A 22,826-nucleotide genomic window follows, 5' to 3' on the forward strand; every position below is an offset into this window, starting at 1 on the left:
GACACTGGTGTTTGTCAACACTGACCAGCCAAAGGGGCCAGAGGAAAATAAGAGATCGGAAAACAAATGAATGCATACATTTTGTTCACATTAATATTCTCATTTTATATTTTTTAAAGCATCCAAGTGGTCATTGTGAGAAAAATAAGTTTGTTGGACTTCCTTGCTCTTACATTGGCTGATCCTCATTTGAAGTTCACTAAAGAGGGGTTGGGGGGAATGTCATCACCTCAGGGCCTAAACTGGGCTGGAAATATGGGCTGAACTTGGGCATGAGGGGACACTGGGGGTACTTCACTCCGAGATGACCAGCTACTTTTCTGGGACCTTGGGACCCGAGTCAGACTCCAGCTAAACCCTGAAGCCACAGTCTCCACCAAGACCCCTGTTTTAGTTAGCTTTTTCACTGTTGTGACTAAAGGACACAACCAGGACAACTGTAGAGGAGGTAAAGTTTGAGGACTCACAGTTGTAGAGGTCTTGGTCCATAGAAGGCTGGCTCCATTCCTCCAGACTCGAGGTCTTGAGACAGAACATCATGGCATAGAGTAGGGCAGGGGAAAGCAGCTCATATGATGATCAGAAGCAGAGAGACTTCACTCTCCAGATACAAAATATACACCCCATAGCCACGCCTCCAATGAACCACTTCCTCCAGCCACACCCCAACCTGTATCCAGTTACCACTAAGTTAATCCCTTCAGGGATGAATTCAGTGACTAGGTTGAGGCTCTAACCTAATCATTTCTCCTCCAAACCTTCTTGCATTGTCTCATGTATGAGCTTTTGCAGGACACCTCATACCCAAATCGTAACAGTCTCCCAGGCCTCCCCACCAGTATCCTGCTCTCACTGGACAGACCAGCCATCCTGGCTTGAGAAGGGCCATTCTCATGAAAAGAAAGTAAGCCTCCGGATGGACGCCTGAGGAAAGGGGTTTCTTGGAGCCCTAAGCCCAGACAGGGACAAAGTGGGAGAGAGGCTGGGAGGAGGGTAGTCTGGGCCTTGGGGGCCAAATAAATGACTTGGGCCTTTATCCCAAGTGACTTGGCACTCCATGAAGATGAGGGAGTGACAGGGTCCACTTTTCTCTAGGAGAGAACCAGACTTGGTTGCTGCTGCAGAGTGGGTACAAACTGGAAGGAGGCTGCAGCTTGTGCAGGTCAGGGAGACGGGCAGCTGGGACAGTGTGAAGACCTGAAATGTGGAGGACTCAGGCCGGCTCCTCCACCCCACCCGTCCACTACTCCCTCCTCTGTGCTCCCAAACCACCCTGTGCAGGCTGCGGGCAGTGTGAAAGCAACTAGAGGGAGCCCCATGATAGGAAGAAAAGAAAGAAAAAAAGAAAAAACCCACCACCCTGCCATGTGACCCAGAATTCCTAAGAATTTAGCCAAGAGGAATGGTACTGGATAAGATAGGATAGATAGTAAATAGACAATAGAAGAATGGGATTCCATTAAGGTTTCTCTAAAGCTATCTGTGAAATTAATCTATAGAAGGAAACCAAACATTCCAACCAACTCTTTTATCCAGGGATAGTGGGGAAAGGGAGGCAAAACAGACCTGAGTATAGGCTACAGACTCAAGGGCTAATCAGTAGTCTTGGTACTTTTCCAATTCCTGATTAGCATAACCAATCGATGCCTATACCCAGTAGCTATATAAGCCTTTAGATTAGTACCCTTAAGAGGCAATTCCTAGTGGGTCCCCCCTTGCCCTCCAGGAGGTATATCTGTTCTCACTTGAACAAATCTTTTACACTCACTTTTCCTTGTCCATGGATTTCACTGTTCAAATTCACAAGACAAGAACCCAGAAAGAAATTATGGGTGAGCTGCTAGGGCATTCTGCAATACTGGGAGACACAGCTTGCCACTGAGAGCTGCTAATCAGAATGGGCTTTCTCAGCTGCAGAATCCTATAACTTACACAGATCCTATCCACTGGCAGAAGCAGAGAATCTGATTTTGTCTTAAACTCCAGTTTCAATACACTGGACTGTTCCTAACAGCCAAAAAACTAGACAGATAAACTGTGCTGTTGTGGAAATCACGTTCAGCAAGAGACCAAGCACCACTCAGGGTTGAAGAACTCAGGTTAGTTATGCCAGTGCACCCAAATTAGCTAGTGCTCTGAAATTCTGGACCCTGAGCTGAGGTAACATGGGACTTTTATAAAAAATGTGACTTCATTTCTTAGCTATTACAACATTGGTGGGTTTGAATTCTTGGCCTATGTGACCAAAGACCATGTACAGGAATTCTCTCGATAAGCAGTTCACAGATGCAGGACAAAGGCAGAGAAACACCTGTGAGTGATATCACAAAGTGGCCTTCACTACAGGCAGCAGTTTCCCAAGATAACTGTAAGCTTACGTCTCTAATATCTATCTATCTATCTAAAAAACCTAGCATAGAAATGTTACAATTTAAACAAGTATTTAAAGGGTACTCTTAGAGACCAATAATTAAGTAACACTCTTACAAAGAGTGCTATAAAGTAATATTCCCCTCCTCAGTGGTACTGTGCCACTACAGCTTATTTTATTTTTTTTTTATTGGTTGTTCAAAACATTACAAAGCTCTTGACATATCATATTTCATACATGTGATTCAAGTGGGTTATGAACTCCCATTTTTACCCCGTATACAGAATGCAGAATCACATCGGTTACACATCCACGTTTTGACATATTGCCATACTAGTGACTGTTGTATTCTGCTATCTTTCCTATCCTCTACTATTCCCCCTCCCCTCCCCTTAAAGCTTATTTTAAAACTGATACTTTTCCCCTTCCTCTTCTCTCTTTCCCCTAATCCTGGGGGGTGGGGAGCAAAAATAACTTTCTTCCCATCTCAGGAGGAGTTATCTGTCCTTTGGCTCACACAGGAAAGAAGAAGTCAAGACTTCAGAGTTGACTATTAAAAATACATCGGCGGTGTTTGTAACGGTCAAGTCTTTGAACACCCACATGCTTTGCTTTCGCTTCTACCAGGTAAATAGCATGAGTAAAATGGCTGGGTCACACAGTAAGCCAACGTTAAACTTTTTAAGAAATGGCCAAACTTTTCCAAAGCAGTGATAATAATTGACACCCCCCATCCCCAGTATAGGAGAGTTCCAGTGACTCTACATCCTCACCTGTACTTAATAATGCTCCCCCATTTTAAGGTATTTTAATAGATATATAGTAGTATCTCACTGCAGTCTTAATTTGCATACCTAGATGTCTAATGAGGCTGAGCATATTTGCACTTTATTGAATATTCATATGCCTTCTTTGGTGAAATATCTGTTCAAATATTTAAAAAATCTTAAAAATTGGGTTCTTACCTTCTTATGACTGAGATACAGTCAGAGCCATATTTTTAATAACAAATCAGAACAGGGTTCTGCTCTTTTAGGACTCCCACCTGGCCTCTTGCCTAGGGAATTGTAAATAAAGTCCAAACACCAGGTTCTCCACAACCCCAACCTGCCCCTTCTCTGATCAGTTTCCTCTTCAGTCCTTTCTTTGATATTACCGGCCTGGCTGTCCTCTGAGCCAGTAGACACCTATTACCAGGAATCATCTTATTTGGAATTCTTTGACTACTTAGGACTCTTTGCTCCCCTGTAACTCCCCGAACAGCAGAGTTTCTCCACAGTCTGGGCTTCCAGCACTGCTATTACATGAACAGATGAATGTTGAGAAAGACTTCTCTGAGGAAATGACACTGCATTATGGTCCCTGAGGAATAAGAATTTAATCAGATAAAAAAAAAAGTTGAGAAAGAGCATTCCAGGTAGAAGAGAGAGCATGAACAAAGGCCCTGCGACAGGAAGGAGCATGGTTTGTTAAACAAACTATAAGAAGGTCAATGGTTGAGAGAGACAAGGGAGGAAAGAGCCACAGGGGCGTTTATCTTGTGCACACCAAATCCTGAGCAAGATGGGAAGTTGCCCAGATTGGGTTTGGTTTGGTTTGGTTTGGTTTGGTTTGGTTTGGTTTCGGGGAGGGTGGTGGTGGTGGAAGTGACTGTGATTGGTGATCTAATCATCCTTCTGGCTGCCAAAGGAGGAAGGCAAGATGCTTCTTAAAGAGCAACCACAATTCAGGAAGAAAGGAGCAGTAAGAAATGGACCAAAGGAGGCGCTGAGGTCAGCACCTCCAATCCCAGTGACTTGGAAGGAATGTCGGAAGTTCCAGGCCAGATTCTGCAATTTACTGAGACCCTGTCTCAAAAATTTAATTTAAAAAAAAAAAAAAAAAAAAGGCTGGTATGGGGGAGTCGAGGGTGTAGGTCAATGGTAGAGCATCCTGGGGTTCAATTACTAGTACCTCCCCCCCCCCAAAAAAAAAGATCAGAAAGTTGGATAGGCCTTGGTAGTGGACTGACTGTGAGGGTGAGGGTGGAGGGGGACAACCCCCAGTCTCTATTTGTGAGACTCAGGACAAATGGTAGTGCCCTTTACAGAGGCCAGGAGGACGCTGAACTCTAGACGCCCTGGAGACACGTGGTGTGTGGCGGGGTGGGGGAGAGGGAGAGAGAGACTGGGGGGGGGAGGGAAGATGGGGGTGGGAAGGAGAGAAATAGGGACAGCAGCGATGCGTGGGCGTCCCCCGGGATGGACTGGAAAACCCCGGTCCGGGGCAGCCAACAAAGAGGCCCGGGAGGAGGAGGCGCTGGACTAGGACGGACGCTCCAGCTCCGAGAAAGAGGAGGGAATGGAGCGGGGAGCTGGAGGCCGACGCAGGGCCAGGGCAGAGGGAGGACGAGGCGGGGGTCTTTGCAGTTGAGACGCCTACGTGCTCGGGCACGGGGACGGGCAAGAAGTTCGACAGACGACAACGACTGCAGACAACCCTGCCCTGGGACGGATGCGGGAGCTCCGTCGGGTGCTCAGGGGCGGGAAAAAGGGGTCTACGCGGCCGAGCGAGGCGGCGGCGGCTGGCCGGGCGGCCTGGTGGCCCGGGTGCGAGAGAGGGGAGGGGAAGGGAGAGGAGAGGAGGGGACCCGGGGGCGGGGCGGGGGCGGGGCGGCGGCGGGGCGGCACGGGATGCACCCCGCGCTGGGCCAGTCTTGCCTTTTTCTCCTTCCGCACGGTCTGGGTTTCCGCTTCCCTCCCAGGCGCGGAGTGAGGAGGGAGGCAGAGCCTCGGCCCTGCAGCCGCTGCCATGTGGCCCCCGGACCCGGACCCGGACCCCGACCCGGAGCCCGAGCCCGCGGGCGGCTCCCGGCCTGGCGCTGCGGTCCCGGGGCTCCGCGCCCTGCTGCCGGCGCGCGCCTTCCTCTGCTCGCTCAAAGGCCGCCTCCTGCTGGCGGAGTCGGTGAGTGCAGCGGGGACCCTGCCCGCGACCCTGCCGAGGCCGCCCGGATCCCCGCCCGTCAGCCTCCGCGCCCCGCCGGGCTGCGACCGCCCGGCTCCTCTCGGAGGCTGACGTCGAGGTGGCGGGGGAACGGATGTCGCGCTCCATCCCCATCTGGGCGCCCCACTCGCGCCTCCCCTTGAAAGCCCCCGAAGTTGGACGGACGCCCGCGAGTTTTGGAAGGCTTCACTGAACCCGAAGCCGAGTCGGCAGCGAGGCGGGTCCCGAACCCAGGCCTCCCCGAGTTCCTCAACCCGCGAAGCCCAAGTTGGGGGCCAGAGGACGCGGTGTGGGGGACCCTGGTGAGGAGTTTGTCCCCGCGGGCGCAGCGGCGCGGGCCTGGCGCTGTGCGGTTTCGGGCGCCTCCACCCTCTCTGGGCCCTCGGGAACCCCGCTTGGCAGCGTGCAGAAAGGATCTGGCTGCTGGACCTTCAGGACTCGCGGCCGTGGGGGAGGGTCTGCTTTCCGCCTGGGCCTCGAGCTGGGGCCGGAGGCTGGGAGGGGGCCGCGTTGAGTGGGAAGACCCGGCCCCGGGACTGGGTGAGGCCTGGATTTCGCACTGGGGGCGCGGGTAGCCCCAGCGGCTCAGGGTGCGGGGCGGGAGCCAGCGGGGTGACTTCATCTCCCCCCTCCCGGCCCTGGCTAGGCTCCTTCCTCCTTCCCGCAGATCCCCACCCCTCTGTCCCCACCCCGCCCGGCAGGGCTTCTTTGTCCCTCCGACACTCCTGATAACTCCCACACTGTCGCGTGTGGGGCGGGGACTGGCGAGGGGCCTCCGGGAGGGGGGAGGAGGAAGAGGCCGGGCAGATGGGAGACCAGAGGAGGGACTCTGCAACTTGACAATACCTGTTTTCATTCCCACTTGTGGATTTGGGGAGAGAATGCTAGCAGAAGCAGTTAGCGGCTTCAGCAGGTGGCTTGGTTGAGGGGCCAAGTTATAGGAGGAGTGTGGGGATTGAGGAAATATTCTGCCCCAGGACCTTTCCCTGGAACCCCATGGCAGAGGGCAAGAGGTGGTTCTACAGCCTTTTCTGACTTGGAGGCAGTGCAGGGGTCAGCAGCCCAGCACCTACTTAGCTCCCAAGTGAGGCGACAGGCAGACCCAGGGACTACACTCCCAGGGACAGCCTCCAGGTTGGCCACCTCTACCTGCCCCCTCACCTCTGGATCTCCAGCCCCACCCCACCAGCACAGCCTCCTGGGTAGGGGGTAGGATTGCCAGCCAGGCACACAGGCCCTTTGGCCTAACTGAGTGCAAGAATGCAGGAGGAGGAGGAAGAGAAAGGGAAGAGGAAGGAAGGGTAGGGGTGGGTACTCAGGATACAAGGGAGATCTTCCTAGTCACTCCTTCCCCCTGGTCACCTTCCTCTCACCCCTAGGCCCAAGCAAGTGGGAAGGGTGGACAAGGAGCGGGAGGGAAGAAAGTGGCCACCAAAAATGAGGGAATAATAAAATGGGAATCAAGGTGGGTTCCCCAGAATCCAGTTTGAGGGGGCATGGGAGGCTGGAAAGGGAGGAACCAAGAAAGCCTTTGGCTGGGGAAATAGGAGCTGTGGACAGGGCCACGCAGAGCCTTGCCTTCCTGGCAGAACCTGGCAGCTTCAGCGCCCCTCTGCCTTCGTTTCCAATCTGTCCAAGATGGCAGTGGGCCCCTGGGGAGGCTTAGCTACCCTCATGGCCCTGTTCAGGGCAGACCAGAGTGCCCTGGGGACTCCCTGGAGTTCCTGCAGCTCATTTGTTTGAAACAGCCACAGTGCTTCCTGTGGGGCATCTGATGTCCTTGTAGGCCTCCATGCAGCCAACCCCTGAGCCCCACTTCAAGCTAGTCAGCCATGGACACTCTCAAATCCAACCACAGTGACAGAAACCAGGGTAGATGAAGGCCTCCAGGGCCCACAGATCAACAAGCCCTGGTTCAAATTCTGGTGCCTCTTATTAGCTGTGTGTCAGAGTCTGCTCATCTATGAATAAGGGCTGTGAACAGCGCCTGGCCAGTGAGTATCAGAGGAGATACCCATGAGTCTCAGCAGGCACTGGGAACAGAGGAACCACTGGCCCATCCAACAGCCCCCTGTTCTTGGTCTGCCCTGCACTGCCCACCATCTGCAGGGCTAGCGGGGCCTCAGCATCCTCTACACATACAGCCTTTTGGGCAAAGCTGCAGTGAACATTTTGAATCTTATGTTCGAGTACAGCTAGCTCCACCTTTCATAAAGGCTGGCTGTATGCAGGCTACAGCAGGGCCCAGGTGTCAGGGCCAACATACCTTCCCTGGGTAGTTTTTTCCTTCTTATTAAGAAAATTTTATGTGACTACATAAAAGAGCTGAAAGATTTATATTATTCATCTCATGCATCCACCACCTGGATTGTATAGTGGTTAATACTTCGCTATATCTGCTTTGTCACCTATCTCCAACCCATTTTTATGTTTTGATGCAAACTAAATTGCAAACCTCAGTACATTTCAACTGTAAACACTTCAGCATGCATATCATTAACAGATCAAGATTTGTTTTTTGTTTTTCAGATAAAATTTATATTCAGCAAAAAGTCCATATCATGGGGGTTGGATGTTACTTTTTTGAAACTGGTTGCTATTTAGTTTTGGTTTGCCCCTGCTAGGCACCATTTGCATTGGGTGGATTCTGTCAGAAAGCCAGTAAGGGGAAGGGTAAGCAGCTCCAGGAAGTGGCCTCCTGGGGGGCTGGATGCACATGGGAGGGTGGGGCTTCAAGATTGGGTGCTGGCAAAGGCCAAGGCTCAGCATCATGCCCAGAAGGACTGAGGCTGCCTGGGTGTGGGCCTGGGCTTCATGAGGGCTTTCATCCTAGCTCTGCCATTTCTAGCTACAGGACTGAGATATTCTGGACTGCAGGGCCTGGACCAGGCAAGAAGAGGCTCTGACTGTGCCCTACTTCCCTACAGGGTCTTTCCTTTATCACCTTCATCTGCTATGTGGTATCCTCAGCGTCTGCCTTCCTCACAGTGCCTCTGCTGGAGTTTCTGCTGGCCCTCTACTTCCTCTTTGCTGATGCCATGCAGCTGAACGATAAGTGGCAGGGCTTGTGCTGGCCCATGATGGTGAGGACCAGGGGAATCAAAAGGGAGGGGTGGGCTCTGATGATATTCATCACAGAGCATCCATATGAGGAATCCAGAGTCCTGCATTTCAACCATGCCCGGTCTTCAGAGAACTGGTGGGACAGTTTGCAGCTGGTAATCTTCAGATAATCCAGGCCCCACCATCCAGCAGCTGGACCTAAAGCAGGTTGTGGCATCTGCAAGGCAGATCTGTGAAGCAGGGAACCTGGCTGGAGGCCGTCTCTGACCACCAGGTGGCGCTGTTGCTCCCAGTGGGGTCGTGGGACCCAGGTCAGCCACAGGAATTCAAGTCATTTTCAGAGGCAGGGCAGGTTAGCTTACTTGCAGAGCTTACCCAGACTTAAACATATGGCATCCTAGCATTGTTTGATCACCTGGGAGCTTCAGACCCCCGCCAGTGGCCTCTGCTAAATGAATGTGCTGTAGAAAAGTCAGCAAAGGCTGGGCTCCAACCCTGGTCTCTTGGCTTTACCTCCAGCATCCATCCTTTCACCCTCTGGGGAGGGCTGCTCCTCCATCCATAAGCAGAAACCAGGATCCATAGAGACTGGCCACAGTGTGTGGCAAAGCGAGGCCAAGGGCCAGGTCTCCCTATTGGAGAATCTGAAAGGAGCAGGTTGACCACATTTCCAGCTTTCACCACCACCAAAGGGCCAAGCCATAGAGCAAGCAGGGTCAGGGTCAGGGCAGTGTCAACCCTGACAGGAGGCATGGCAGGAGGGATGACAAGGTTCAGGACAGGGCAGGACTCCACAGTTGCTGGACCTGGGTATGCCAGGACCTGGCTGCCAGGCCCCCTCCACTCTGTGTCCCACTCCAGAGAGCTCAGGATGGTGTGGCCATGCCCCTCTCTCCCCAGGACTTCCTGCGCTGTGTCACCGCTGCCCTGATCTACTTCGTCATTTCCATCACAGCCGTCGCCAAATACTCAGATGGGGCTTACAAAGCAGCTGGGGTGAGCAGCAGCTCTGCCTCTGAGAAGAGGGTGCCAAGCAGTTTCCCCCTCTGAAGCTCTGATTCTTCTCTGGATACTCAATGGGGTGGGACCTGGGAATATCCTTTTCCTGCTTGGACCTCTTGGGATCCCTGTAGGTCTCAACTATTCCAGAGTCCTCTTATTAGAGATTTATTCTGCCCTGAGTTTTAAAACGCTGATTGTCAAACCAAGCTCACAGCTTATTTCCCCTTATTTGGAGGGTCTGTGCCTATCTGGCTGGGCAGCTTCTTAGTGCCACCCCCCACCATGCCCAGCTTCTTGGACCAGGGACTCCATGCTTCTAGTGATGTACTCTATCTACCCTGAGCAATGTCCCCTGCCACATTCCCTGCGTCTGTCCCACAGGTTTTTGGCTTCTTCGCCACCATTGTGTTTGCGATTGACTTCTACCTGATCTTTAACAACGTGGCCAAATTCCTCAAACAAGGAGACACCACAGAGGAGAACACAGCCCAGAGGGCAGAAGGTCAGTGACTGCCCTGAGGTTTCTGCCAGGGAACCCAGCTGAACACCTCTAGGATCACTACTGGGGCCTTGTCCTCCCTTGGGGACACTTTGCTAATCTGAACCTGACATAGGGCCAGGAAGTGTTTTTATAGCCTCATTGTCATATCCCCTCATGCAGTCACAAAACCTGTCCTACCTAGGGCCTCGGGCTTTCAAGGAGGGGCAAGCTGAACACATGCCCAGACTTTTGGCCCTACAAGGCTCCCATCATAGATGAATCCTCAGGGTAGCCAGTCATTCTCAGGACAGTTCTCCACCTGGGATCCAGAGTAACCACCTCCCTGGATCCTGCTTCCTCTGTAGTCTAGCCTGCCTCGGCCTGGGGACCAGGGACCCAATCTCTCATCCTTTTCTGCAGCTCCCAGGCAAACCAAGGAGTGTTTGGGTTTTATTCCCATGAAAAGTAGAGTAAACATTCTGGCCTATCAAGCCATCCTTGTCCAACTCAGAAAGGCCAGCATGTATATTACCTGATCTCTTAAAAAACAGAAAAAAAAAATTGCTGAAAGTTGGAAAGTTTATTGATCTGTCTGTAACAACACAGCCATACTGTTTTGCCTTTACGTGCTTACGCTCTGCACAAGGCCTGTGTTAAGGGCTCTGCACAGGTTTATCAGGAGGTGCCACAGCTAGTTTGGAACTGCAGCCTTTCCAGGGCCTGCCTCAGTCACAGTCCAGAGAGGCAGGAGGGACTGCATGGATATAAGTGCTGACCTGGAATGGAGTCCTCCTCAAGGGCTCCAAGGCCTGTTGCCCATTTCTCTGCCCTGCCCCCAGGTAGACTTGAAAAAGAGGCCACTGCAGCTCAGAGACCTTGCAACTGGGTTGATGAGATGTTTGGCTCAGCACCAACCTCACACCATCCTGGTGTCCTCTGTGCTTGCCCAGGCCTTTGTGTTACCCCTTCTTTGACCATCATGTGCTGGCATTAGGTATGCACAGATGGACATGAAAACTCAGTCCCAACAGGAGTTGAACCCCAAAGCAGAGATACACTGGACATAGCAGGGCATGTGCCATACTAGGGGTGCAAGAGGAGGTATCAGGGAAGATCTCCAAATGGGGTGCCAATTACAATAAAATGGAAGCTAACAGGTAAGAATAAAGCAACTGAGGGTGGTCCACTGTGTGCCAGCCTTATGGAGGTAACCAGAGACTTAATGGAGGAACCCTGGAAACCCTAGAGCTGGGTCTTGATGGATGTATAGTAGTGTGCAGGAAGAAGAAATGGGGCTGGTGGGAGGAGAGGAAAGCAGAGGATAGGGTGCTTGGTCTAGGTGAGACAATTCTCTGGAGCCATCAGTGCTCATAGCTGGGCAGATAGACAGGGAGCTCTCAAGGCCTATAGGCCCCACCTTGGAGTTGAGACCTTCCCACTGAGTGCCTGTTGTCCCAGGTGGGACCCATGCTTATTAGGAACCACCAGGTTCCCAACAGCTGGGCTCTAGGGCCATGGAGATCTGTGCAGCAAAAGATGAGGTTGAAGATTCTAAGAGTGCTGGGCTGGCCACAGAGGAGACAAACATCTAAAACAGCAACTGGCACTGGGGTTGGGGCAGGAGTGGGGTGTTCTCTTTTCCTGGGATGGGGAGTTCCAGAGGGCTCTGATCTTCAGTAGTGGGATTTCAGGAACCCTGAGTCACACCTCACTGACAGGCCCTTAACATTATAAAACTGTGATCACAATATCAAACAAGGAAGGAGGAGGAAATCTGAAACTATGAAACAGCTAAAAATGGACTGCTGAGTTTTCGGTATATTTTAATTTGGGGAATAAGAAAGTAGTTATTTTTGCCTTCTCCTGCTAAATAAATTGGGGACATCCTTCTGGAGTCTTGTGAGGGTATAGAGAAGGGGCAACCAGACTTCAGTCTGGAGTGGAAGTGTCCCCATCCCCTACTCAGAGACTGCCTGGGGCTCCTGCCAGCGACCTAGCGACCTAGCTGTGCCTCTCCAGGGACTACTCCCAGGCACTACTGCCCTAGAGACTCCTCTCTGCTTTCCTTTCAGAGGAGAATTCCGACTCTGACTCCGACTGAAGGCCTGCCCATGCCAGCAACCTGAACCACACAGGACCTTCAGGCCAGCACCTGCCTGACATGCTGAGGAGCATGTCCAGGGGAAGCTATGTGTCAGGAGGAAGACTGCCCAATGGCCCTCTCCACTGCCTCAAGTTTACATTCCTGAGCCCAGCACATGAGACTGCACTCCTTGGCTTAGTGCTGTTGAACCACTCCACAAGTGAGGGCATCTTGAATATTCCACCTCTTCCCATTCCTGTCTGCATACCTTAAGCCCTTCAACCTCAATACCAAAGACAAGCACAAAGAGACGCAGCAGACAGAGCTGTGTTACTGCCTGCCACAGCAGTCAGCTCCGGCTGCAGGGCTGAGTCAGGGCGGGAGGGGGATGGCCTGTTTCAACTAACAGGCGTGAACAGAGACAGAACCACCGCAGGCCAGCCCACCAGGGCCCCGTGGCCTTTGCATGGAGTGCCCCTGCTCACGCAGCACTTTGGTAAGGAATCTTTTGTTCAAGGAGCACAAGTTCCTTCCTCATTGTGAAACAGGAAGGAAACTGACCTTGGCCTTACTGTCCAGGAGTGGATGATACCCACCCAGCACTTCACACTTGGAAACATCTTCAGGTGAGATAACTGTTCCAAGTCTAACCCTGTTTCAGACAGGAGCTCACAGATGCACAGATCAGGGCAACACAGAGGAAACCCGTTGATCCATGGCAGTGACCATGTCATGGGCAGCTGGGCAGGCCCAGCCAAACCTTTCTGGTGACAAATGTTCTCATCATCCTTCCTTCTGGATACTGGGGCAGGTCTACTGACCACCTCATGAGAGATGAGCCCTCTGTATTTGCCAAAGGATTTTTTAGCGTTATATATCTTTGATGGCATTTTGTACCTTTTTATAATTTTTTATACAAAAGCAGCTTTAACAAATGGCATTTTCTGTGAGGCAAGAGGCCTCATGAATGAGCCAAAGTTCTGACCCATGTCTTGGGCACTTATAACCTTATTCTTCTCATGCATGTGAATCTCCTAACCTGAAAAAAAGCGTTTAATGGATTAAACCAGACTGACTACCTGCTTTCAGTGTGATTGAAAAACTCTTCCACCACCCAGAGCAACAGTGTGCCATATCCTAGCATGCTTCAGCACAAACTGGTAACACACGAATGAACCCTTACAGCTATGGGTCTTAGCAACAAGGCATGCATATTCACCCGTATGCCAGGCCTAGCATAAGAATCTGGCCAGCATTTGATCCTCTTATTTCATCTCATAGTCAAGGAAATGGAGAGAAAGGGTAGGACTCTGGCCCAGGGCCCTATCACACATCAGGATAACCTCCCACAGCAGCCAGACCCTCGGCCTTTTGAACAAGGTACCTGAGTTGCAGCTGGAGGACCCTGGTGAGTGTCTGGCCCAGGCTGATGGGAAGAGGCAACTGACACACACAAAGTGTCCTGAAAATGTGATAAAAGTAGAATGGGAAGAAGCCGACAGAGGTCCCTGGTGGAGTTTCTGCTTCACCTTGCCAGTCCAGCAGAGCTGGTATCACAGAGGCCATTGCATCCTGTGGACTGGGTCTCTGTTCGACCTCCACTGAGCAAGACCATTTCAGAAGCTGGGTCCACAGCCTTTTGGGGGGCAGGGGCAGCAAGGCAGAGAGAAGAGACAATAGCATTTTTATATGTTCATTTATTAAACAAGAACTCCTTCATGACAATTTAATACAATATTTATTAGCGATTAGTGTTGAGAAAATTATTTCCCTCTACATACAAAAATACAGATTTGAACAATGAAAACAATCAAGACAAAGTACCATGAAAAATTGGTCCTTCAAAAGAAAGAAAGGGGGAAGATCTAGGGTAATGTTAGGCTTTGTATGCCGTCAGGGACAAATCAACAGGAGCAAATGCTTTGGGGCCCACAAACCACATCAAATGTGTAGGAACAAACCCAAGAGCCAGTCAGAGCCACAGGAGGCTCACCCCACAGCACCCATGTCTACTTGAGAGGCCAGGATAGAACTCTGTCCCAAACAGCACAAACCAACATTTGTCCAGTGGCCATCACCTCAGAACGCCCCACAGCTGTGTCCATAAACTGCCAAAAATACTTTCCACAAGCAAAGTGGGACAATTAACATTGCCCCCCAAAAGTGCCACTAGCTGAAGTACCGATGAATGATCTGTTGGAAAGTTATTATTTAGCTTTTGACTGGACTTCCGTCATTATAGAATTACACGTTTTGAATCTTCAGAAGGACAAAAAAAATAAAGCTACAATTTCATGTTTCAGTAAATATGTACCTTCATTCTGCAATGGCTCAACTGGTTTGCTCAAGATTATCCTTGACCAGACATCCTCAGTCCTATAAGGGTGGGAAAGCAGAAGGAGCCACTATAGAGTCTGCCTGTGCCCTGGTTTCACCTGTTCCTCGCCGCAAAGCAGCTACTGCATCCAGGCCTGAAACCCCAAGAGGGCCATGAGACGCCCAGGTCATCCATGAACCTACATAAAGTCTGAGAGGAAGTGACGCCTAGAGAAGGCTACTGTGTTTCTGGGAACCAAGTGACACCCAGACTACCCTGGAAGACTCCAGGCCTTAGAACACCTTCAGGTTCCCAGGGGAACGGGACAGGGAGCCAAACACACACTTTCCACCATTTCAGACTCAATGAATGGGAAGTCAGGGCATGGGTGACCTTTTGGAAGCACTTTCCTCTTACTGTTCGAGGTGAGTGACACTTAGTCTCTTCTAACTGAGCAAAGGATTAAATAATACCAAATGCAATTATACTGACTCATAATTGTTTCACAGAAATGTACTATTACTCTCAGACTATTTAAATAAGCAGAAACAAGATGTGGGGGACATTCAGCAGAGAAGAGACAGGAGTAGCAGGGAAATTTTTTTTGTTGTTGTTTTGGTTTTGTTTTCTTTTTTAAAATATATATTAAGTTTAAAGGAAAAGTGGCCCAAACCTCAAGACCAGCATTGTTGAAAGGAAAGCAATATTAAAAGGACACAGTCTAAAATCATACTACAAAAATAGTGTTATCTGTTTTAACTAAATGTACATCTTTTCTTCCAATTCCATGATTGACAAGAGTGCTTATGTGACACATGGAAGGCACCAAAGGTGAAGTGATTATTTATCTTAAAATATACAAAGACAGAATTAACTGCTTTGAAAAAAAAATACAGTCATACCTGTAATAAATAGTTTAGTGTTTTGCCTAAAATTTCAACATATACAAATAGTTTTAATCCCTAGCATTCTCTTAGAGGGAACCACGTCAAACTAAGTCAAGTTCCAAAAGCACTGATTTTATGCAAATAGATCAACTTCATTGTGATTTGAAAACTCATTTTTAAGAGGTCGAGAAGAGAAAGCTGGAAGCAGGCTGCCCCAGCTGGGCCTGGGTCAGTATGGGGTTGGGGGAAATCCTAGGCATCCTGTCCTTGCCCATGTCTTCCCCAGCCCAGGGACCAGGCAGTTTTCCCTTCAAGGCCTGAACATTTGCATTCCACACTTCCACAGAGAGGAGAAGGAAAGCTTGACACTTGTAATATCAATTTGGGAAAAATCGGAAAGGCAAAACAAGAGTCTGGAGAGGGAAGCAGTCATCAGTTAGGCCTGGCCTGGCCTTGGGTGGGCACCAGATCTCCCTTCACTGTCCTTAATTCCTGGTCACTCCTTGGGTGCCTTGCCTTATAAATAGGGGATACTTTCAATGGGGTGTCAGCAGCAGCATCCAAGACAACTCACACTAGATGGTTCAGATTGTTACTGAACCCCACAAATCATCAGAACCTTCTTTCACACCATTTCTTTTTTCAGGCATAATTATGAAAAGAAACTCTAGACCTTGCCCTAAATCGCATCAACAAAGATGATTAAGATAGTGCCAGACACATTCTTACCATAAGAATTAGAACCTTAAAAGTTCCAACAGCTCACCAGAGTCCAAGCAGTATTAACCCTTCACCAAAGGCTCGCCTGAGTTCAAGTCTCAGCACAGTGTGTGAACAACTAGCTCAATGAAACAAATCTGCTAAACTTCATTCTGGGCAAGCTGCCTGTTGATTCAAGCTCACTGAGCTAGTGGGTCATTCTTTTCTTTACTGTTACATTTATGGAATAAGAAAAACTAGAAAGGAAAAGAATTCCAAAGGTTGAGAAATTGTATTCAAATGGAAAAAGAATATATTCCAGACAAAAGAAGGGAAAATATAAGACTGCTGCCTCTGTTTCAAGCCAAGGTGTGTGCGAATGTTTACGGTCATGAAGAAAATTCGGTTTCAGGAAAAAATTCTTCTAGATCTAACATACTGAAGGTAACTTTTAGAGACAGTTTATAAATAAAGGAAACATAAAAGGTCAAATATTTCAAATTACTTTCTCAACCAGACAGATCTTCTGATTTTTAAGGTATCTGCTGAGAAGAAAGATTTTAGAGTCAGAAAAGTTTAAAAAGCAAAAGGGTGGCCCTCTTAGGTCTGTGTCCTTCCTGGGGTGCATCTGAGCCAGGTCAAACCCAGAGTAGATGCCAGGAGGCAAGAGCATGGAGGAATACCAGTCCCCAATGGTCAGCTCTTGTCTTCAGGCTGATTCTGAAACGCAAGATCTCACCCTTCTAAACATAAGAGCATAGGAAGGTGGTGAGCCAAAAACACATTCCTTAAGTAGCCTGAGGTATAAACACACCTGGTGCCAACAAAAGCCCCCTTTCCCTTCCTTCTCACTTCTCACCCACCCCTGTGTTGACCTCATCTGCCCACCAAGTCCCTTGCCTAGTTGGTCCTAGGAGTGGGTACTGATCAAAATCAGACAGATCAAGGAAACAGAAAGACTTGGATCCTGCAACTTCTCAAGAAACTTAAAAGGAACCTGGAGACCTCCTAGGTAACAGCTGTCCCTAGAGCCAGAAACAACTTTTCTTCTGCTCATGAAAACTGCCCAGCAGCTCTCAGCCTAGAAAGTGTGTTACCAGTTCTGCTACTGCTCCACAGACAAGGTCTAGAGAAAATGACAATCAGGTAGTGGCACAATAATTTCATGATTGCTTTGTTTTGGACACAGATGGCACAGCAGTAACCACTTAATACTAACTTGGCCACAAGTCTTCATGCTCCTTTTTTTTTTTTTTTCCTTTTTTGGTTAGGACAGGTCCCAAGACCTACCCACAAGAAATCTGGCACAGACAGACACGAGACCTTGGTCAACCTCTGAAAACACATTGATAGGTAAGGGGTTTCTTCCAAATAGTGCATGCAAAACTAGGAGTAGAGGTGAGCTTGGGCCACACACAAGGGTTATCCGAGGCTCATTCACAGCAAGCAAGAATTCACATACAAGTGCAGATAAGAGTTAGGGCTTCCTCTCCTCAGAGAATGCCTGTGGCTTAACGCACGTCTGAGTCACTAGGAAAGCTTTACAGAAGGTGGATAAAACTGCAAACTTGAAGAGAGTAGGAATGTTTTCACAAGGCTCTTACCAGAATCATCTAGCCCAGGTTGGAGGCCAGATACCCTTGGCCTGTTGCAGGGGATGGTAAAGTGGACCCAGGGCCAAGCACTCAGAGTCTGGCGCCCTTGCTGATTTCCCTGTGGCTGTGCAGCCAACTGCAGCACTTCAGTGACCATTGCTAAGAAAGATGTGGGCTGGAAGTAGGGTCATTACTACCTTTTTTTTGTAGATAAAAAACAATCTCCCTTGGATGTCTCTTTGTTTTAAATCAAATTCCACTGAGAAGATTTTAATCTGTTTGCCCTTACCATAGGCCAACAAGCATTTTTAGGTTTTCATGGCAACAGTCTCTCTGTATGAAAGGAAAAAGGGGTTGCCTTCCATGTCTTCAGCAGTACAAAAAGGGGTAAAGGAATCAGAAAAGAAAAGCACCCAGCTAACAAAATCAACGTCAAAATAAACTTCCTCTGAAGATGTCAGTGTTTGCATCCATCAAAACCGCCATAGGTTCTACCAAGTGCTGTGGATTGCCACATCTCCAGGAACACATCTCCCTTCAAGTTGTACTCCAACAATGAAAGCCAATTCATCCCACCAGAAAACAGAAATCTAAGGTTGCCTTAGCCTTAAAATACCTCAAACCTAAGTGACACTGGTCTAAACTGGAACTACTAGTTGCAAAACTGCTTCTTCAATTTGCTAAGAGATCAATTTAAGACCTCCAAATCTAGATTGTCTTTTGTTTGTACACAGAGGCAACATAAGAAAAATGCAGGTTTCTTTACATTCGCAGTAGACAGCAGTATTCCCTTCATAACTTTCCCTCACCACATTATGGGTATGTGAGGAGACAGGGCTATGCACTACACCAACTAGAAAGTGTACAGGCCACTTCATGGAGAAGCCTCATGACAAATGATATTAAGTAGTTACAGGGACATAAACAGTCCAAAGATTCTGTCACTAAGATGCAAATTAACTCCAAAGTCTCTCTGGGTATAGGCATCATCACTTTTTATCATGCCTCAGCATTTCTGGTCTTGATTGGCCTCAGAACTTTTTTCAGCTGACAGTACATATTAGGAGGCAAATCAACAGTCTCCTTTCATCAGATGATAAACTGGTTTTACTGAAGTGACTTGGAAAACTTGAGCAATGATCTTGCCTGAATGGTTTTCTCTTTCAGTCTCACTTCAAAAGTAGCCTTAATAAAAGGCCAAGTAACTTGACTCCCAGCAGATATCTGATAAAGTTCAGGGTGGTCCTTCCAAGTAGGCCCAATCCAATGCAAGCCTCAGTCTTTGTGATCCTATTTTAAGTGGAATTCTCTTTTTTTAAGTGGAAGATAACCTCAGTTTTGATTATGTAGACTCACTCATCAATGCAGAACAAATATGTAAAATGAATAAATAAAATTCAGATGTCATCAGCTTCCCACACATCATTACATATCACAGGTTCAAAGTTTGTGAAGCATGCTACGTACTGACTCACAACAGGCACGGGAAGAGGGCTCCATCAGCCACACTGCACACTATACCCAGCTGTAACCAGGCCAGGCTGACCTCTGTGGGAGAAGAGGGGAGTAACCACAAGACTAGCTGGGTCATCCCCTGATGCAGACTTGTGCTTGAACATGTGATCTGGGCCACTGTCTGGACAGGAAGTGCACCAGAACTGATCTATACTGGATGTTGGGTTAGGGAGCTAACCTTTAACCTGACCACAAGGCACAGCTTGGCACCACTTCCTGTAGAGTTCTAGTCTAACAGACACCCATCCTCACTGTTGAACAGGATGCTGCTCTTTTCTGAAGAACACAATGCCACATGTGCACTGGAGGGGGCTTCCTACAAATATTCCTCTCCTTACCCCAAACATATACCACCCCTCTTCTCTCTTCTGGGTTGTCTACCTCACAAGACATTGCTAAAGCTATAAACAGTCCTCAGTATAAGATCCTGGGGTTTCTCCAGACTACTACAAAATCCTCCCACCAGTGGTACCTTTTCCTTGGTGAGGGCTAAACACAAAATATGAGAGCTTCAGTGATGTCTGTAAACATTAAACAGTTTAAAGAGTGAAAACCTGACAAACTAAAACAAATTTTTCATTAAAAGATATTAGTTTTTAACAACAACAAAACTATAACATTATAGGGTCTTATTTAACCCTCTCATTCACCACACACACACAAATCTTCACTTTTATCAAGAATCAATCAAAAACCTTAAGTAACTAGGACTTCCCCCAACAACTCCCAAGAGCTGCTATTGATAGTGATGGCGCTCAGGCCCCCAGGGCAACAATCAGTGCCTACTGAAATGTCAGTGGGAGGATGTGTCCTGGTGCAAATTCAAGTATTTTCAAATCCTGGACAAATCTACTCAGAATCACTTTAGAACTCACTTAGAAAATGAACACACACCCCTAAAACAGAGGGAAGTGTTTGTGTGTGCTAATTTGTAACACAAATGTGGTCCATGAAGGCAGCAAACAGGCAAGTGCTTTGGCTGCACTGTTTCTTTTGTGGCTTTTACCTGAGTCGGTAAAATTACAGACACCCCACAATTCATTCTCAAAGTATTTAGGGTAGACAGGAATCTGGAAAACAAGGTGGTCTCCATATTCCTGGAAAAAAATCTGGGACTCAGGAAGATGATTCATTTGAGGAAGAATCAAGTGATTTCTCAGCAGAGTAGGAAAGAAAAAGTGACTCTCCCGTGAATCAGGCAGTCCTGTGGAGCTGTCCCCCCACAGGACACCAGCTTTTCCTGTCCTGTTATGACCAGGCAGAAGATCTACCAGCACATCCATCACCAAAACCCTCAGAGTCTCCTGTGGCCTTCAGGATGTGCTAGCTGCCTGGACACCAGGTGCAGGGAAGATGAGGAGAGTGGATCCTGGTAGCCAGACTCAATCCTGCCCAGAGCACTGGTGACTGTTTTAACCCTAACCTTCATTCCTTGACATGTATTTCCCCTCTTTAGCAGCCCCATTTAACCCAAAGTCTTGACTCATCACAAATACATGACAGGATGGCTCAGAGTCAGATGGGAGCCTGCACTCTGGGACACTTAAGCCCTAGAGTAGACACAGGAGGTCAGCGCGGCCAGAGGCTCCCACAGCCACCCAACACTCGAGGACATGGGTCTTTTCAGGCCACCACACACCTGTCCACTGGGCCACTCTGGATGCCCTTTCCCAAAGTGAACTTAAGAAGACAAAATTCAACTAAATCACATGAAAGTTTGACGTGCCGAGGGAAAGAAAACTTGATTGGAAAGATGGGCATGAGGATGAGAGGAAGGAGGACTCCAGCAATCCTCACGTGTCCAGGCACTGGATCTCGGGGCGACTGTCCACATCTCTGGACTCAGTGCGGGCTCGAATGTAGTCATTGGCGCTCTGCTGGTGGATACTGACTCTCCATTTCTGCACAGCCAGGAACGTGCTCACCGCATAGGCTGCTGTGGCCAAGGAGCCAAATATCTAAAATACAAAGACACAATTCACCTCAGGCATGCAATCCAAGTGGCTTCATGGGGACCCCAGCTAGATGCAGCTCCTTCTAGCTGCACCCCATCTACAGCCCTGTGGAATGTATGGCTGTCACACCTGGTGGAGGTACTCCTCGTGTGATCCACAGAAAATCCTGCCTCAATCAAAGCCAGCCTCAGCAATTTAGCAAGGCCCTGTCTCAAAATGAAAAATAAAAAGGGCTGGGGACATAGCTCAGTGGTAAAGCATCCCTGGGTAAAGCACCCTCAGCCCTCTAGTGTCATCTTTTGTTGTTGTTGTTTACTGGGTTAAACTGCGGTACCCTCCAAATACATTTTGGACCTTTTTTAAAAATCACTTAAGTATCTCTTTTACTGTTTGTATCTTCATGCCCTTTAGTCTCAAATGTGAGAATGAAATGCAGACAAAATGTGATGAAGAGAGAATAATAAGAGTCTCACATGTAAGCCTCAAATCAAGCCACAGGGCTGAATTCCAAATCCCACCCCCACCTGCTGCCACTCACCTAGGCAGCTCCAGATGAGACACGGTGGGGTTTTAATTACTTGGTAAGGCTTGGAGAATCTACTGCGAGGCACTGGGAGAGAAGTCTTTTAACTCTCCCCAACTACAAAAATGAAACTTGTTCTTTGTGAATCAACAGCAACACAGAAGCCTGGTGTGTGGGGAGAGAGCAGGTCCCACGCATCTCCCCACCCTCCACATCAGCCTCCACACTCAAGAAAGAATTCAAGGAGGATGAGTAGTAGGACACATGCCAGAGGACAAAGGATAGAAAGTCACAGGAGGTGTGAAGTCAGCCTGCATTTTACCAACTCAAGTTCTCTTACCATAGCAGCAATTTCTGCTCCGGTTTTGTGGTTTAAAGCAGCCAGTACAATTGAGGCAATAAAGAAAAAGAAAGTGCTGAGTCCAGTGTTGACCAAATCCTAAACAAAAAAATAAAAATAATTTGAAAAGAACAATTTGAAAATCAACTGAAGAACTTCCAAAATAGGACTCACAACATGCAACCTCCAATGGCCCTGAATCTCAGCCTTGAAGACACAGAGATATTGGTCACACAAAGGAAGACAAAAATAATAGTTCACGGTTAATGGTTGCTTGGCAAACTGGCACAACAAAATCCACGTTTTAACCCACCACATCACCAATTCCTGACTTAAACAACAGCCATTATTTACTGTTTAGTGTCCTGGTATCTTTTTAATTTTTTGCAGTGCTGGGGTTAGAAATCAGAGCCTCACAAGTGCTAGACAAGAGCCCCACCACTGAGCTACACCCTCAGCCCTCCAATGTCATCTTTTGTTGTTGTTGTTGTTTAATATTTTCTTAGATGGTGCTGGACCTTTATTTTATTCATTTGTTTATATGTGGTGGAGAATCGAACCCAGTGCCTCACACATGCTGGGCAAGAACTCTACCACTGAGCCACAACCCCAGCCTCTTTGGTGTCATCTTTTTAAAAAGATGCTCACACAATGGTCTTAGTGTGGACCAAGCATCCTAAGGGTCCAAATGTACTGAGACTGATGCAGTCCCCAGCATTCCTCGCCTCCATATGTAAGGTTTAAAGCACATTATTTTCAGACATTGCGAACACATGTTCTTACCTAGATTTTCAAACCTCTATGTCACTAAAGTCACTGCAGAATTTTCTCCTAAACCTCTTGCAAAGCAAATGAAGTTACTTACCTAGTGTTTCACAGACTTAACTTCTGTCTTATTTATGAAAAGACTATAACACACTGATTAAGAGCCATAGCCAGCAGCCAGGCTCAGTGGCGCATGCCTGTAATCCCAGCAGCTTGGGAGGCTAAGGCAGGAGGATGGTGAGTTCAAA

The 22,826-nt window shown here is 48.4% G+C and overlaps 2 protein-coding genes across 3 annotated transcripts in view; one reads left to right on the forward strand and one right to left on the reverse strand.

Annotated features, from left to right (window-relative positions):
* The first annotated feature begins 4,663 nt into the window (after positions 1-4,663).
* Cmtm3 (CKLF like MARVEL transmembrane domain containing 3) lies at positions 4,664-14,942 on the forward strand. Of its 2 annotated transcripts, XM_077793235.1 has the most exons (6): positions 4,664-4,959; positions 5,115-5,314; positions 8,281-8,436; positions 9,317-9,412; positions 9,800-9,920; positions 11,972-14,942. In XM_077793235.1, the coding sequence occupies exons 2-6, from the start codon at positions 5,162-5,164 to the stop codon at positions 11,998-12,000; spliced, it is 555 nt and encodes a 184-aa protein (XP_077649361.1). In that variant the 5' UTR covers positions 4,664-4,959; positions 5,115-5,161; the 3' UTR covers positions 12,001-14,942. The 2 variants fall into 2 exon arrangements, with proteins under 2 accessions (XP_077649361.1, XP_077649362.1); XM_077793236.1 differs by lacking the exon at positions 4,664-4,959 and having other exon boundaries at positions 5,072-5,314.
* A 1,125-nt stretch (positions 14,943-16,067) lies between these two features.
* Cmtm4 (CKLF like MARVEL transmembrane domain containing 4) overlaps positions 16,068-22,826 on the reverse strand; it is a 57,159-nt gene continuing 50,400 nt past the window's right edge. Inside the window, exons 3-5 of the mRNA XM_026392646.1 lie at positions 21,814-21,912; positions 20,793-20,953; positions 16,068-16,142 (exon numbers count right to left, since the gene is read on the reverse strand). Coding sequence (XP_026248431.1) covers positions 16,094-16,142; positions 20,793-20,953; positions 21,814-21,912 — 309 coding nt within the window. The 3' untranslated portion in view covers positions 16,068-16,093. The remainder of the gene's footprint in view (positions 16,143-20,792; positions 20,954-21,813; positions 21,913-22,826) is intronic.

The sequence above is a fragment of the Urocitellus parryii genome, chromosome 15, assembly GCF_045843805.1.
Source record: "Urocitellus parryii isolate mUroPar1 chromosome 15, mUroPar1.hap1, whole genome shotgun sequence".
Taxonomy (NCBI): domain Eukaryota; kingdom Metazoa; phylum Chordata; class Mammalia; order Rodentia; family Sciuridae; genus Urocitellus; species Urocitellus parryii.

What these genes read in the sequence shown, in the direction of transcription:
- Cmtm3 (XM_077793235.1), top strand. Translation starts at nt 5,162, where the DNA reads ATGTGGCCCCCGGACCCGGACCCGGACCCCGACCCGGAGCCCGAGCCC. An exon ending in GCCTCCTGCTGGCGGAGTCG is followed by an intron (nt 5,315 to 8,280) that starts GTGAGTGCAGCG and finishes ACTTCCCTACAG; the next exon opens with GGTCTTTCCTTTATCACCTT. An exon ending in CACAGCCCAGAGGGCAGAAG is followed by an intron (nt 9,921 to 11,971) that starts GTCAGTGACTGC and finishes CTTTCCTTTCAG; the next exon opens with AGGAGAATTCCGACTCTGAC.